General features: G+C 41.2%; 1 protein-coding gene across 4 annotated transcripts in view; it reads left to right on the plus strand.

Annotated features, from left to right (window-relative positions):
• LOC126175928 (trifunctional purine biosynthetic protein adenosine-3) overlaps positions 1 to 18,277 on the plus strand; it is a 90,245-nt gene that overhangs the window by 22,313 nt on the left and 49,655 nt on the right. For all 4 annotated transcript variants that reach the window (XM_049923003.1, XM_049923004.1, XM_049923005.1 and 1 more), the window contains exons 9-10: positions 1,634 to 1,859; positions 15,842 to 16,064. In XM_049923003.1, the coding sequence (XP_049778960.1) occupies positions 1,634 to 1,859; positions 15,842 to 16,064 (449 nt within the window). The remainder of the gene's footprint in view (positions 1 to 1,633; positions 1,860 to 15,841; positions 16,065 to 18,277) is intronic.

An 18,277-nucleotide genomic window follows, 5' to 3' on the forward strand; every position in this document is an offset into this window, starting at 1 on the left:
GGGAGCCCTCAGGTACGACTTCAGTTAACTGGTGGTAGTGATTGAGGGAGCTCTTAATTGTACAACCATAGAGACATCCTGTGTCCTCATGTGTTACCTCTCATGCAACAGTATCGTGGAGCTGAACAATTCTCATGCACACATACCGCGTGCATCTACACATCTATGAACTGTTTGCATGACATTGAGACTACAGTGGCCAGAACATGTATGGAATCAGCTTGGATGTCAACTCCTTCGCAGTGCCAGTATTCTCAAGGACTAATTGCAATAGTTGTGGACCATCTTACCTCAGAAAGGATACATCGACTTGATGACACCCTTTCGAACCAAATTATTGTAAGCATCCAGGCCAGAGGAGATGTTATTCCATACTGATTAGTGAACTAGTACATCAAAGTTCTTTGAAAATTTGACTCGATACCATGGTCACTGAAATAACATTACACACCCTCCCAAACCATCAAATTTAATTTTGTTTCCTCTTCCCCTTCTAGATGTTTCTATTTTCAGGCAGTTTAGAAACTTGTTGCATGGACTTGACAACATATGCATTGTGCTAATTTGCTGTGACAGCAGCCGAAGTTTAGGAGATTCTCACCTGATTGTAGGGATTCAATCTGTCCAGCTCCTGATAGAAACTGATTGTATGAGATAATATAATGTAAACCAATAGATAAAAAAAATCTAATTTTATTTATCCATTTACAATATATTATCAGTAACTGATTATTTTTGATTGTTTGAGATGATAGTTGAGTGGTGTCATAATTGTTGCATTATCCAGGTGGTTGTTTGTGGCCATCCCCTATAATGTTTGGGAATCCTAATTATTGAGCATTGATTTCAGGTCACTGTTACCCTCTTTTACATTACTGTACTCTCTCTGTGAATCGTGAACAATTTCCTATTTATTGGCCATTGTTTCTCAAAACAGCCAGCGCATAGTTAGCCTTTATATTCTTGTACCAGTTCCCTGTGGTCAGGTGATCTGCCACATTGAAAGCTGTATAAGTATATCTGCACCTGTTTATGCTTGAAAACTACTAAATAATAATTGAAAATTTTGACAGAATTGTTTTATTACATGTTTGGACTCTGTTCTCCATACATATGTTTAACGAACCGTAGGTGCCCTCAGTTGTTGGTGCAATATTGCTCACCACTCTTCGCATGGGTTAATTCCATTTTCCAGACATAATCCTTAAACAAAAGATATAATATTTTTAATTCAGTGTAGTAATCTTTTATTTACAAAATCATCTTTTTAGTCTTATACTTAATCATTGGTGTACTGTACAGCCTGTACCTATGACTTCTCAACATCCTTGCCAGATCTGATTGTTGACAGTAGGTGAAGAAGATCTAAGTTTTACTGGCTCTTTAAGAGAAAAGATTGTCCATTGAAAACATCACAAAAATGTACTGTCCTTGGGTGTGAGACATTGCACATACTGGATCAGCATTTTTTCCATTCATTTCAGAAATGTAATGTTGGTTGTATCCCAGTCATGTAGCTTTGGGTGTGATTGAGTTTTATACACTTATTACTTCTTACAGAATTTTTCATTTCTGTCAATTTGGTATTGATGGGAACAATATAACTAAATGTAAACTTTGAACTCTGTTTCAGGGATTGAGGAAGCAATGCAAATACCCAATAATCTCGTGTTTCACAGTGGTACAGCACAAAATGCATCAGGCGAGCTTGTCACTAATGGGGGTAGAGTGCTAATATCAGTGGCTCTTGCTCATGACTTAACTGTTGCTGCAGCAAGGGCAAGGAAGATGTGCGTTAGCACTATAAAATTCGATGGTGCACAGTACCGCACAGACATAGCTCACAAAGGAATAGCAAGGTAATGTAGCACAGAATTTATTTTTGTCTCAGAAATCTGTACACTGCATATGTGTGTAACATTTCACTCGTGGTGGATGAATATGTTATGAAGAAATTAATTTCTTACTACATAAGAGTTATATGCAATTTTGGTTTGATTAGAAAACGTTTCTAGACTTCGTTATTCATCCAGCAAAATTAAAATTTTCTTCCTATCTTTTGATGTTTCTTATTAGTTGGTGAAGAAATAAGATCAGCTTTAATCTAGAAATATCATGACTGTAGTTTGAGACATCTGTATCCATTCTTTACAGTGCTTTCACCTGTCCATTCTCCAGATTGATCCATGTGCTTATCTTTGCCTTCTTTAACAAGCCTGTGTCAAAAGAGTTTACACACTCCCTGTACGAGTCGTGTTATTTAAGTAAGTACTGTTTTGAAATTAAAAAAAGACGTGCTAAGATATCTCAATAATTTTATTTTTACATGAAAGCCTGTACCTTACTCTATGCACTGATGCCATTACAGTCTGCTTCTTCCTTGTTTACGTTGTGTACTGAGTGTTTAAGATGCCTCCAATAATTGTGAGTCCCACTGACTGTGAAGTATGGGCTGTTATAAGATTTCTTAGTGCTAAAGGACTAAAAGCGATCGATATTCATCGTGCGAGCTGTGCAGTTTACGGAGAAAACATTATGAGTGATGGAATGGTTAGAAAGTGGGTGAGAGCATTTAAAGATAGCTGCACAAATGTGCATGATGAAGAACGGAGTGGGCGTCCTTCGGTCGTTAATGAATGTTTGGTTCAGGAAGTGGAAAATAAGGTGAGAGAAAACAGACGCTTTACAAATTCCTCCTTGCAGGATAACTTTCCTAATGTTTCTCATAGTGTTTTGTATGGCATTGTGACCGAGCACTTGAATTACTGAAAGTGTGCGCACGTTGGGTACCGAAAATGTTGACAGATGTGCGCAAAACCAAACGTTTAGACAGTGCATTGACTTTCCTTGAGCGGTACCACAACGACAGTGATGATTTCTTAAGCCAAATTGTTATGGGTGATGAAATGCGGGTGGCCTTCGTCACACCAGGATCAACGCAACAGTCCATGGAAGTTGAGCAAGGGCATCGTTTTGCTTCAAGACAATGCCCGTCCGCATGTGGCGAATCAGACCAAAGATATCATCACATATTTTTGATGGAAACTCTAGATCATCCTCCTTACAGCCCCGATCTTGTGCCCAGTGACTACCATCTGTTCCTGCACTTGAAGAAACACCTGGGCGGTCAGCGTCTCAAGACGATGACGAAGTCAAAACAGTGATGCTGCAGTGGCAGACTTCTATGAGGAGGGTATTAAAAAACTGGTACAACATTATCTCAAGTGCCTCAATATTGACGGAAATTATGTAGAAGAGTAGATTAAGGCACAGGCTTTCATGTAAAAATAAAATTATTGAGATTTCTTAGCACACCTTTTTTAAATTTCAAAACGGTACTTTAAAAAAGACATGCCTCGTAAATGCAAGCAGTATCTCTTTACTGTTTAAATGTCATTTCTCACATTTCTTGTCTGCTTTTCTTGTAATCTGCTGGCCCATTACATGATTATATTTGTGTGCAGTTTGGTTCTATTCACCTTTATTAACTGTATTTCCTTAAAGAGAGCTTAAGCGTGGAAGACATCTATAGTTTTCATTATTCGTATTACTATTGTTATTCTCATACCAGAAATATTTTTAAAGCCACACTAGATATTATATTTACTATTATGACCAGTTGAATGTTGCCTACAGTCTCTATGTCAAAACAAAATTCTGGAGAACAAAAACTAAGGATGGAAAGCTTCTAAGTCTAGAATATCACTAGGCTATGTGACACAATCAGTTGTATAACAATGAAAATAATCAATTATTGATAATGGATAGACAAATGGATAGATTAAAAAATAGATAGATAAGCTGCTCCTTGGTAAGTAGATTTTTTTATCTATCGATTTACATTATACAATCAGTTGTAAGGTGCATAATGAATATGGAACTCTGATCTCCAACCCTCTCTGATGCCTTTCCCTTTATCTTTGTCTTCCCTCATTATCAGACTTGGGTGTGAGTGACCTGTCCTTCATTCCAACCTTTACCAACCTACTCCTTTTTCCTCCTTGAGAAAAGCACTAACAGTTCTGAAAGCTGAATCAGTGTTTTCTACTTTTATATATGTCTGTCATCAGTATTACCTGACCACAATATTATTGCACTTGGCCTCTCATGGCTGTTATTGGAAATATGTGGTGACATTACAGTAAACAAGTACAGTGGTGGCTAAGAAAAATACATCACATTGTTAATTATTTCAAGAGAGTTGCGCATATACTATCAAGTGATTCAGCATGTTCTCATGAAATATCGTGATAAAAACTTACAATAAGCTGACCAAAGCACCCTCACTCCCAGGTGCAATAATATTGTGGTTGACAAATACTTGCAATTTCACTGCCTGAAGGCAAAAAATACTGGCCAAACATCCAAACATTCTGCCTCGTGGAATTTTATAAGAAATGTATAAGCTGTGTGAAGGGATGTAAATGAAAGCAGAACTAATTCTCTATAATTTGAAGCTTTGACAGTTTGATTTGACAGCTATAGAGTAAAAAAAATGATGGGTGGGAAAGAGGTGTGATGGAAAGAGGAATATAGATATGTGCATTCATACACAGAGAAAGTACAGCAGTGTGCTGGACCATGTATGTATGAACCATCATCTGTGATAAACACAAACACATCTTTTTTTGTTCATTACATAAAAGGAGGTGATGCAAGCACCTAAAACTGCAACTCTTCCTTTTTTTTTTGTGTATTAGATTCAGAAAAATATTGAATGACTATCAGAAAAATATTGAGTGACTATGAAATGTAAAGGATGAGTAGTACAGAAAGTAGTAAAAAAAGTAAAAAATAAATAAAGAAATGAAACACTTTGCATTACTAAAGCACTATTTGTCATGATGTGTTGCTGCAGAACTATTTTTTGACCTAGAATTTTTTTCTTCTCTTATACCAAGCTTCATTATAGTCAGTCTTGTATCACCACCAGAAGACAATATCAGCAGAAGTAGCATATACTGTGTTAGAGTACAAAGTTACAACATTTGTTTACAAGCTGTTCAAGGGTGTTGTGTAAACATATCTGATTTGCAAAGCTAGAAGTGCACCTGGATGATTGAAGTAGAATTGTGCAGCAATGGACAAGCAGTTTGCTTACTGTCACAAAGCTGTTTTTTAATGCACCAAACTAGTCTGTCGCTCTATTCTTTAGATACATTTTGGAATAGTTATGGTGAATACATGACATTTTGGCTCATGATGTTGGATTTGACCATGGTCACAGATTGGACAAAGACGTTTCTCGAGGCTTCTGTCTGGTGTCATCAAGGATGTCCACCTGATTGAAATTTTACTGTGTGCGATACAGACTTTTGCTACAACTATACTCTTTCATACTCAGTGAGATACTAAATAATCAATTTGGAGGGACTGGATGAGCAATTTATTGCAGATGTGTCCTTACACTCTGTTGGTAGGAAAGAATGGTTGAGCTGCTGTAATATGGAGAACTGTTTTGAACTGAGGAAGAAACAACTGCAGGTCTGTGTTAACTCAGATGAGTCATTTTTTAAAGTTTTTGTCTTGCTGCTGGATACAAACTAAGCAGTGCACTGCCATAAACCATATCGCATGTGTAAATTGAGATTAATGCCAAGCTGATGGCCAAACAGAAGTATAGAGTGTATGTTATGACTGCAAGTAACATGAGCTTAAATCAGCACTAATAGACAGGGCAGAATAGTCTTACACAATAACACAAAATCACTCAGAATCCCAAACCAAAGCCCAGGTCCAGCAAAGCAAAATAACAGCTGTGTTAACTGCGACACTTGGAGTCACTGCAGCTGAAAGCTGAACTATTTGCCACACAAATAATGTCACCATTCTCACTAGTGTTTTCCGTAACCCTGGAGTGGTGGGGTATTAGAAAAGTGACTATCACACTAAGTCAATGTATTTGGTAGGTACACAAATTGACTATGGTGGCTGAACACTAATGTAGATCATCATCTTGATCAACTTGTATTTATGCTATTTGAATGTCTGAGCCATCCATATCTCTGTGTATGGGTCTGACCATCATGTCTGTGTACACAGGTAAGAAGCTGAAACGATCCTGCAGTTTTTTTCTCCACACATTGAGGTGGTGCTGTGGTTAAACATTGGACTGTTTTATTCTGTACAAATCCCTATCCATCCAGAAATATTTCTTTTTCTGTGATTTCCTTAAATTGCTTCTGGTAGTTATGAAAATGGTTCCTGCAGCAAACCTTGTCTTCCTCCAAATCCTTGTCTAGTTGCTTTGCTGCTTCCCTCTAATGATTTTATGGCAAATGAGATGTTAGAAATAAACTACTCTTCCTTTCCTCCCAAATTCTCAACAATATCCCTCATTTGTTGTTCTCATAAAAGTATTTTTTTCATTGTCAGGCTTGACAAATATTTCATACATCTGCTAAATATGACAGCTTTTCGTGTGCTCATGATAACAACTAACAATCCATTGTCACAAATTGCTTCCTAGTGCACCTGACAAATCCAATAGATTCAGTGTTCCAGATGACTTGCTGCTTTGGAATATGTATTTCTTTTCTTCCTTTTTATTTTTTATCACATATCTTATATTGCCTAAATATTTGCCCATAGGATTTGATCTACTGTACGTGAGCTACAGTGTCCAGCATGACAGTACCACAGCTTCTCTTTTCTCTTGTTTCCTTCTCTGTGACAGTTGATTATATTCAATGGATGAGGCATGAAAATAAATTCATAAAATTATGCGTTTTCCAGTCTGCAGGCTGTAAAGGCCTTGATGTCCACAAGTGGAACATCCATTTTACCCTTAGCAAAAGTTATATTTTCATTTATTGTTAATTACTTTGACATATCTAAAACCATGACATTGTAATTCTGTCAGAGACAGCAAAGGACTTGGAAGAGCAGTTGAACGGAATGGATGGTGTCTTGAAGGGAGGATATAAGATGAACATCAACAAAAGCAAAACGAGGATAATGGAATGTAGTCGAATTAAGTCGGGTGATGCTGAGGGTATTAGATTAGGAAATGAGACACTTAAAGTAGTAAAGGAGTTTTGCTATTTGGGGAGCAAAATAACTGATGATGGTCGAAGTAGAGAGGATATAAAATGTAGACTGGCAATGGCGAGGAAAGCGTTTCTGAAGAAGAGAAATTTGTTAACATCGAGTATTGATTTACGTGTTAGGAAGTCGTTTCTGAAAGTATTTGTATGGAGTGTAGCCATGTATGGAAGTGAAACATGGACGGTAAATAGTTTGGACAAGAAGAGAATAGAAGCTTTTGAAATGTGGTGCTACAGAAGAATGCTGAAAATTAGATGGGTAGATCACATAACTAATGAGGAAGTATTGTATAGGATTGGGGAGAAGAGAAGTTTGTGGCACAACTTGACCAGAAGGGATCGGTTGGTAGGACATGTTCTGAGGCATCAAGGGATCACCAATTTAGTATTGGAAGGCAGCGTGGAGGGTAAAAATCGTAGGGGGAGACCAAGAGATGAATACACTAAGCAGATTCAGAAGGATGTAGGTTGCAGTAGGTACTGGGAGATGAAGAAGCTTGCACAGGATAGAGTAGCATGGAGAGCTGCATCAAACCAGTCTCAGGACTGAAGCCAACAACAACAACAACAACATCTAAAGCCAAAGATGATGTGACTTACCAAACAAGAGCGCTGGCATGTCGATAGACACACAAACAAACACAAACATACACACAAAATTCAAGCTTTCGCAACCAACGGTTGCTTCGTCAGGAAAGAGGGAAGGAGAGGGAAAGACGAAAGGATGTGGGTTTTAAGGGAGAGGGTAAGGAGTCATTCCTATCCCGGGAGCTGAAAGACTTATCTTAGGGGGAAAAAAGGACAGGTATACACTCGCACACACACACACACACACACACACACACACACACACACACACATCCATCCGCACATACACAGAAACAAGCAGACATTTGTAAAGGCTCTCCTCCCTACCTCTCTCCCCTCCGTATCTCTTTCTCCTCACTACCCCTCTCTCTCCTCACTATCTTTCTCTCCTCCCTACCTTTTCCTCCTCCCTACCTCTATCTCTCCCCCCTCTATCTCTCCCCCCTCCCTCTCTCCCCCCTCCCTCTCCCCCTCCCCATCCCACACTTGTGCTCCCCATCCCTTTCTCCCCCTCCCACTCTCCCTCTCTCCAACTTACCACCCTCCCTCTCTCTCCCCCTATCTCTCCACCCTACCTCCCTCTCCTCCCTATCTCTCCTCCCTACCTCCCTCTCCTCCCTACCTCCCTCTCCTCCCTACCTCCCTCTCCTCCCTACTTCCCTCTGCTACCTCCCTCTCTCTCCCCCTCCCCCTCCCTCTTCCCCCTCTCTCTTCCCCACCCCTTCCCTCACTTGTGCTCCCCTTCACTCTCTCCCCCCTCCCACCCTCCCTCTCTCCCCCTCCCACCCTCCCTCTCTCCCCCCTGCCGCCCTCCCTCTCTCCCCCCCACCCTCCCTCTCTCCCCCCCACCCTCCCTCTCTCACCCCTCCCACCCTCCCTCTCTCACCCCTCCCACCCTCCCTCTCTCTCCTCCCTACCTCTCTCTCCTCCCTACCTCTCTCTCCTCCCTACCTCTCTCTCCTCCCTACCTCTCTCTCCTCCCTACCTCTCTCTCCTCCCTACCTCTCTCTCCTCCCTACCTCTCTCTCCTCCGTACCTCTCTCTCCTCCCCACCTCTCTCTCCTCCCCACCTCCCTCCCACTCCCTCCCCCTCCCCCCACCCCCTCCCCCTCCGCCGCCACACGCCCCTCCCCCTCCGCCGCCACACGCCCCTCCCCCTCCGCCCCCACATGCCCCACCCCCACACACACCCCCTCCTCCGCCGCTACACTCCCCTCCCCCTCCTCCCCCACATGCCCCTCCGCCCCCGCAAGGCCCTCCCCCTCCACCCCCACGCACCCCTTCCTCTCCCCCACGTGCCCCTCCCTCTGTCCCACATGCGCCCCTCCCTCTGTCCCACACGCGCCCCTCCCTCTGTCCCACACACGCCCCTCCCTCTCTCCCCCACACGCCCCTCCCCCAATCCCCCACCCTCTCCCTCTCTCCCGCTCACACCCCTTTCTCACTCCCCCACCCCTTCCCTCTCTCCTGCACATACCCCTCTCGCACTCCCCCCACCCCCTCCCTCTCTCCTGCACACACCCCTCCTTACTCCCCCACCCCTCCCTCTCCCCCTCCCCATTTCCCGTACTCCTCCCTCACCTCCCCCTCTCCCCTCACCCTACCAATCTCTCTTCCCTCTCTCTCTCTCCTCCCTGCCCTTCTCCCCTCCCTCTCCTTACCTGCCCCTCTCCCCTCCTTCTCCTTACCTGCCCCTCTCCCCTCCCTCTCCTTACCTGCCCCTCTCCCCTCCCTCTCCTTACCTCCCCCTCTCTAATCCCTTTTCTTACCTCCCCCTCTCCCTCTCTCATCCCTTTTCTTACCTCCCCCTCTCCCTCTCTCATCCCTTTTCTTACATCCCCCTCTCCCTCTCTCATCCCTTTTCTTACCTCCCCCTCTACATCCCCCTACTCAGCTCCCTCTTCCTTCCCTCCCCCATCCCCTCCCCCTTCCCCTCTCGTTCCCCCCTCTCGTTCCCCCCTCTCGTTCCCCCCTCTCGTTCCCCCCTCTCGTTCCCCCCCTCTCGTTCCCCCCTCTCGTTCCCCCCTCCCGCTCCCCCCTCTCTTTCCCCCTCTCTTTCCGCCTCTCTCCCTCGTGCCCACGCGTACACACACACACACACACACACACACACACACACACACACACACACAAAAGTGTCTTGGCACCACATTCTTACCATATGCACTTGCTGCTGCCTCTCCCACCTTAGTATCAGCTATCCTTGCCCTATTCTCCCTAATGTACACTGCCTGTTTCTCCTCTCGCAAACTCTACCCACTCATTCCCTCAACCCAGCTGAGCTGCAGTACTGGCACAGTGGAAAATGGCATCGAGGAAACAGTGCAACGACACAGTGCTCTCATGCACAAATCAAAAGGTCAGCAGTCTGTTGTGTAAGAAATGCAACAAACATGTTACCAAAGGCATCTTGTGTTAACTGTAATATTTGACTACATGACAAATGTGTAGAAATGACACTGAAATCATAGTCAACAACTGTCCTTTGAATATACCGTGACTATTTACATATAGCAATAGCAGAATTACGAAGTGCACCGAATTCAAAAGACAGAATTTTAAATTACTGCGGAATAACATAGCGACACTTAAAATCCAAATGTTGGCACTCAAGAAAAAAAATGCTAAGCTAGTAACTGAATTAGTTGTGTGTTTGTTAAAAACAAGAACCAAACTCATGTGCTTATGATGACAAACAAATGGTAGACACTGTATCCAACGAAGATACAACAAATAAAGTACTTGGGAAATCAGTTTTGAAATACAAATGGAAGACAGTGAAGTATAATAAAAATAAAAACAGGGTTGATAATGAAGAGAGAAAACTATGTGGTGAAATCATACTACCCAAGAAATATTTGATAATGGGCAAGTCTCTGTTAACAAATGTAATAGTTCTAAACAGCAAAATCGATGTTCTTCCGGGGTTAGAACTAATCAACTCGGTAAACACATTAAAAACATTTTGACATCAAAAAAGGATGTGACAGCAAATGCAGTGGAATCCATATGAGATCGCAAAGGAGTAATCATCCATGTTAGGACAAATTCTGTATGAAACAGCAGCGAGGAAGAAGTTATCAATGCAGCTAGAAACTTGATTCATTTAGTAAAAAGTGTTTAGTCATCATTTAAATTAATTATTAGGGCCTTCATAAGTAGGAGGTCGCTACGTGAAAAGTACATCTGCGAAATAAACAGTGGTGTGAGAAATCAACGCAACAGGCTTGGAGCAATTTTCATCAATCAGAATGAATTTTTAAATCACAAATGATTTGGGGAGGGATGGTTTTCATTTGAATAGACTAGGCTCTGCAACTTTAAGTGAAATCAGATGTCTGCAAAATCACAAACAATGGACACTAAAATAGCATAATGGGCGTGGTAAACAATATAGTAAATGAAAAAATGTTAACATTTCTGCAGCATCGAAACCTAATATATCAAAGAAAAGCTGAAAAGACAAAAAATCAAAACAGATCTCAAAGTGCTACATCAAAAGATGTAGTACCTAAGCAACAAATGTATAAAATTACAGCAAGCACTGAGTGAGGAGAATGTTGGTGTGATCATTCTTACAGAACATGGTTTGCCCAATAATTTAATTAGTATGACTAATTTAAACAGCTATACTCTGTAGAACAAAAGCAAACTGGTGCTTTTCATTTATTATAATGTTGTTCTACCAAGAACCGACGGAAGATTCTGTCCCGTAATTTCAGTAGATTAGAACATAAAAGCTGTCATATATTGTAAAGACCATCTACAGGTCCAAAACTTGGATTTGGTCACAGAACTTAAAGTGGAAATGACGTGAAATTTCAGCAATAAAGTTAGTGGTAAACGAAGTTCCCGTGAGTGTTATAGGGCTGTAGGGATCTTCTAGTAGCATAGTTGATGACTGCATACAAAACATGGAAAAAAATGATTGACATTGTATGTAAGAAGTGCAAGAATATTGGTATTGTTTTAGCTGGTGATTTTAATATAGATTCCTGAAAGTACACTAAAGATAGTAAAAACATAAATGCTATTCTGTGTAGTTATAATTTGTCAGACAGAATTGATGGGCCAACCAGAATAACTCAAGGTTCCTCAAGCTGAAAGATCACTTTTACATTGACTGTAGAGTTGATGTAATAAAACCTCACCTCTCTGATCATCTTTGCTAGACAATTGAAATACTGAAAATGCACAGTTCACAAGATACATATGAGGTGTGGGAAATGAGATGTGTAAATGAAAAATCTTCAGAGGATTTAAGAACAGTTCTCGCCACCCACCTGGCCTTAATTTACATTAATTTCTTCTGTCTCAGCATTTCTTCACTATAACTACTCCTTGCTTCACTCCATTTCAATTTTCTACATCTTTCAGTGTCTTTCCCATCTATATTTCACTGTTCTGCCTGCTACCTCTGTTACATACAATGCACTTAACTTTTTACTCTGATTAACTCATGCATGTTTAAACAGTACTCTCTGTCTTAATATTACCCTGTCTTCCACCTTTCAGCTCTCAGGTTTTCAAATGTCGTCTGGTGCAGTACCCAACAATCAGTCTTTCCTTCTCATCCTCTGACCTACGGTTCTGGGTGACTTTCCCTAAATCTGCCCCTTTTCCTAGACCTCTCCAGTCCTTTTGCTTCACCCTTCTTCCTTCCCCCTCAACCCTTCTGTCTGAAGAAGGAGCCACTGGCTCCAAAAGCTTGCCAATTATAACTGGAACTGTCTTTTATGTGTGTGGTGTGCGCCACTGCTTGGTGAGTAGATTGTTTATCTATCCAGTTAAATAATTCTGTCCATAATTGATGGTTTTCATTGTTAATAATTAGAATTAGTAAGAGAATAAAAGAAAAACTGTGGAATATTTAGAGCAACACTGAACGGCTTGTAGAGATTAAGGAAAATGTAAGAGAACTGCAAGTGACAGTAGATGACATTAAGAAACAAACAAGTGAAACCAAAATACTGAAAGACACACAAACCATGTGACAAACAAAGATCAATAAAGAAGATACAGGAAAGGTGATGTCAAGTGAAGAAAGAAAAAAACGTTTCTGAAAGAATGAAACAATACTGGGCAGACATGGAGCAAAAAACCCTTTATATACTAGTTAAATTGTAATAATCCTTTGTATAACCATTGTTTTTTTTAATTGCTTTGTGTTACTGAATAATAATAACTCTTTGTTTAAACCTTTGTATAGATGACTAGAGTGGTCCAATGAAGGGCATAAATATATACCAGTTCTGCTATAACTTCTGCACATCTTTTTATGTGGGTATAACCACCAGTGGTATAAATGGCCATTGCCAAACTGTGGTCAAGAGCAGAGTTGGCAACCCAGTGACAGAACATTCTGCTGAGCACAACATGTTTGATTTCAGTGGCTGCTTCACAGCTCTGACATCTGGATCCTTCCATTCGAAACCAGCTCCTGTGAAATACATAGCTGGGAACTGAACTTATAACACAACGATACTTCGATCCAGTAATTCTCTTGGCCTCAATCTTCTAGCTGGTACTCTGCACCCACTCTCACTTCTGCTCTTGCGCACCCCTAGTTTCATACATTCTGTATTCACAGCCTCCTACATGGAGTCACTCTTTTAACTTGTTCTATCTACTTCATTGTGTAATGTGTGCAATCCACTCTGTTTGTGGCTAGAATGATGTCACCAGTGTATCCTATCCTGTAGGCCCACTGCCTCTCTGTCCCAGGAACCAGCCACCCTTGCCCAACCCTATTTTTCACTCCCCATGTCTTTTCTCCCATTTCTCCCCTACTGCACTCCTCCCTACACAACTTCTCATCCCAGTTGAGCTGTAGTTCCAGCAGCTGGGATCCTGTGATCTTGTAGCCATGCGTGCGTGCGTGTGCGTGTGTGTGAAGGAGGGACAACTCATCCAAAAGTTAGCAATGTTCCCACACTTGTTTAATCATCTGTCACTGACTGACCTTTGAGGGGCAGACATACAAAGAGATCAGGGGTACGACCATGGGAACCAGGATGGCTCCTTCCTATGCCAAACTTTTCATGGGTCACTTGGAGAGGGCTTTCCTGGAATCCATAAGTCTTCAGCCCCTGGTTTGGTGTAGATATGTTGATGACATCTTTGCCATATGGACTCATGGTGAGTCTGACCTGTTAAAATTCCTGCAATCTCTAAATACATTTTCTCAATTAAATTTCACATAGTCCTATTCCAAATCCCATGCCATCTTCCTCAATGTTGATATCATTCTCATCGAAAGCCAGCTACACACTTCAGTCCACATTAAACCTACTATCAAACAACAGTACTTACATTTTGACAGTTGCCATCTGTCCCACGTCAGACGTTCCCTCCCATACAGCTTTGACATTCAAGGCAAACATATTTGTTTGGATGCAGACCTCTTGCAGAAATACCCCACCATTCTCACCTCAGTCTTCACTGTACATAATTACTCCACCAGTCTAGTTCAAAAGTATATATCCCAGTCCATCACATCCAATCCTGGTACTGCTGATCCCTCCAAAAAACAACTTCTGAGCGCACCACTGGTCACTCAATATTATCCTGGTCTGTAATGTGTTAATCAGTTACTCTGACAAGGCCGTGACTTCCTAAAATCATGACCGAGCGAGGTGGCGCAGTGGTTAGCACACTGGACTCGCATAAGGGCACTGCTAACTTCCTTCCCCATCCTTCCCCAATCCAACGAGACAGATGACCTCACTGTTTGGTCTCCTCCCCCAAGCAACCCAACCCTAAAATCATGCCCTGAAATGAGATCCATTCTGTCTGAGATTTTGCTCACCACACCTAGAACAGCTTTTTGTCACCCTCCCAATCTCCGTAATATTCTTGTCAGCTCCTATGCTCATTTTGCACCCATCTCCCTACCCTATGGCTCCTACCCCTGTGACTGTCCCCACTGCAAGATTTGTCCTATGCAGCCTCTCACCACCACCACCTATACCAGCCCTGTAACTGGCAATACATATACTATCAAACGTAGAGCCTCATGTGAAACGACACATCATATACCAACAGTTATGTAAACACTATTCGGCCTTCTACATTGGCATGCCTACAACCAAATTATGAGTTAGGATGAATGAACATAGGCAGAGGGTGTATACTGGCAACATGCAATATCCTGTTACAGAGCTGTACAATGTGACAATTGTGTCCTCAGTGCTGTTTCACCACACACGCCATCTCGATTCTTCGCCCAGATATCAGTTTCTCAGAACTCCGCAATTGGGAGCTAGTGTTACTACATGTCCTTGGTTTTCACCATTCATCTGACCTTAATTTATGTTCATTTCTTTTGCCTCAGCATTTCTTCACAGTAACTACTCCTTTCTTCAAAGGAATTACTCCTTTCTTCACTCCATTTTAGTTTTCTGTATCTATCATTTTTTTACCTGTATTTTTGCCCCCCCCCCCCTCCCCACCCTTCCTCTGTTATGTACAATGCCCAGTAATCTCTGTCTTGCGTATTCCCCCGTCTTCCATCTTTAAACTCTCAGGTTTTCAAATATAGTTTGGTGCAGTCCCCAACAATCAGTCTTTCCTTCTCATCCCATCCGGTAAGTCTCCCCTGACCCACAGTTCTGGGTGCGTTTCCCAAAGTCTACCCCTTTTTCTAGACCTCTCCAGTCCTTTTCCTTGACTCCTCTTCCTTCCCCTTCAACCCTTCTGTTGGTAGAAGGAGTCATTGACTTCGAAAGCATGCGTAATTATAACCTTCTTTTATGTGCGTGCTGTGCTGTTGCTTGGTGAGAAGAGGTCTTATACATTCAATTACATCTTATTGTCAAATTTTGATTGTTGTCAATGACTTAGTGTGTGAGCTGTTTAGTGAAATTTATGCCTTTCATCACCTAAAAAGCAAAATCACTCATGTGTTTGTCTGGAAATGCTGTTATTGTGTGTTGATGAGCATTTGCCTGTCTTGAATGATGGTGGGGGACAGTAAATATGTAATTACGGGTGTTCAATAAACGTGTGACTGTTTCACAGTCACAAGTATTGTCAAAAACACACACACACACACACACACACACACACACACACACACACACACACACACACAGAGAGAGAGAGAGAGAGAGAGAGAGAGAGAGAGAGAGAGAGAGAGAGATTGGTGGTTGTCTTAATGTGTACTTCGGCCAACAGATCAACTAAATTGGTATTTGGTTTCTGTACAGATCATTGTTGCAGAAAGGTCTCCTCACATATAAAGAAAGTGGTGTTGATATCAATGCAGGGGACTCACTTGTAAATAAAATAAAATCATACGTAAAAAAAACCAACAGGACTGGTGTGTTAGGCTCCATTGGAGGATTTGGAGGTGTTTTTGATGTTCCTGCTACTGGTTATAGTGATCCTCTTCTTGTGTCTGGTACTGATGGAGTTGGCACAAAATTAAAGGTAATTTCATCACCAATGTATCTTTCTTCTTAAATATTCATCGTTTATACAGTATGGTGTAGCAGTAGTTATGAGGATTCAGCATATGCTACTTTGTATTTAGAAACTAACTCACCACACAGAGGTGGCGTTAAGCAGCAGACAGAAACATTTAAAAGTAGACTGTGCCTCTCTGCTGCTCACTGCCATCTCAGTGTGGTAAACAGCAACCCAGCTTAATTCATATTGATGTTTTCCATTATCTGATTATATTTAGAAATTGTATAACACCATATAGTTGTTTTTGTCATCATTCTTATCAGGTAGCTTTGGTGCAGTTATCCACTGTCTTAGATATTTGAAAACTGTGGTCTTTTGTCAGACAGTTCCAGCAGTTTCAAGAAAAATATCAGTTAACTGTATGTGTCGTGGTTTGTTGCTAAGTACGTAAGTTGATTGTATGATAAGAAAATTATTTCTGCACTTCATGTTTCTTTAATTTCCATTACAGATTTAGTAGCTTTGCTAATTTTCTAACTGTAAATAAAATACAAGTTGTTGTGGACTTTCATTGCTTCCATTTACTTCTTTTCACAGAAAATACAGTAGTGAATGTGGGGTGAGTTCTGTTTTTTAACTCCCTGCATGTAGTGACATTACCACTTAGAGATTTGTCATCTTGATGTAATTGACAACGTTATGCTGAGTTTTAATATTGTGGCTGTCTCTTAGTTGAAAATATCATCACTCTTTCTATCTCACTCACTTTAATATTTTTTTTACGATATTTGAGTTAAGATGACTGACTAAAACGAAGCACTCTGAAGTGAAAATTTTCTTGTGTAGCATAGTAGTTTGCACTTTTTGTTTTCCTAATGAATGCTAATTGACATCATTACGTATTTTGGTACGCAGAACAGTAGTAGTTGTGTTAAATTTTAAATGTTGTTTGTAAAGTGTGAAACATAACACTTAACATTTTAATGTGACTGGTTTCTTGCCCAGTATAATAAATACATGCTCCTGGAATTGCCTCCTATCTTCATGTATTAACATGTATGCATACAAAAACTACAGCTACCAGGTGTACAAGTATGAAATGCAGATTTCAGACAACAGATGTTGCACCAACGCAGTTTGCACTATAAAGATTTGACAGTGCACCATTTTGTTGTGTCATTAACAAGTTACAGATGCCCACAAGTGATAAATTGGAAAAGTGTGTGAATAGAGTTGTGTTGTTGTTGTTCAATTTGTCAAAATTTATACCGAACAAATAGCATTCACAGGGAGCATTAATTATCTGTTTTCATTCGAATAAAACTGCTGCTGAATCATACCAGTTACTTTGAGAAGTTTATCGTGAACGTACTCTGTTCAAGATATGTGTGAATGATGGTTTCAGCATTTCAAAAATGGTGACTTCCATGTTGCAAACAACGAACATAGAAAACCATCAAAAAAATACAAAGATGTGGAATTGTAAGCATTGTTGAATGAAGATGATTTGCAAACACAAAAACAACTCACCAAGCAGTTGGGCACTAGACAACAAGCTGTTTCCAGTTGGCTACAAGAGATGGAAAAAGTTCATCAGACCAGTAGGTGGGTACCACATGAGTTGAATGACAGGCAAATGGAAAAGTGCAAAAACTCGTGTGAGATTTTGCTTGCCATGTACAAAAGGAAGTGATTTTTATTTTGAGAATCCCAAGTGCAAAAAATCATGAGTAGACCCAGCCACACCATCCACATTGACTGTAAGACTGAATCGCTTTGGCAGAAAGACGATGCTCTGTGTTTGGTGGGACCAGGGGGGCATGGTCTATTATGAGCTGTTAAAACCTGGAGAAATGGTTAATACTAATCGTTACCAACAAGAATTGACTGATTTGAACTATTTGCTGCTTGAAGAAAGGCCACAATACAAAAAGAGGCAACACAAAGTCATTTTTCTTCATGACATTGCTCCTTCACATACAGCAAAACAGGTTCGCAACGCGTTGGAAGACTCAGCTGGGTAGTTCTACCCCATGCAGCTTACTCACCAGTCTTGGTTCCTTATGATTACCACTTGATTGCATCGATGGGTTGTGCACTTGCCTGAGCAGCACTTTGGTTCACACAAAGATGCGAGAAAATGGTTCGCTGAATGGTTTGCAGCAAAGGGGGAAAATTTTTACTGGTGTGGAATTCACAAAATGCCCAAAAGATGGGGGAAAATGTGTAATAAA

The sequence above is a fragment of the Schistocerca cancellata genome, chromosome 3 (genome assembly GCF_023864275.1).
Source record: "Schistocerca cancellata isolate TAMUIC-IGC-003103 chromosome 3, iqSchCanc2.1, whole genome shotgun sequence".
Classification (NCBI taxonomy): Eukaryota; Metazoa; Arthropoda; class Insecta; order Orthoptera; family Acrididae; genus Schistocerca; species Schistocerca cancellata.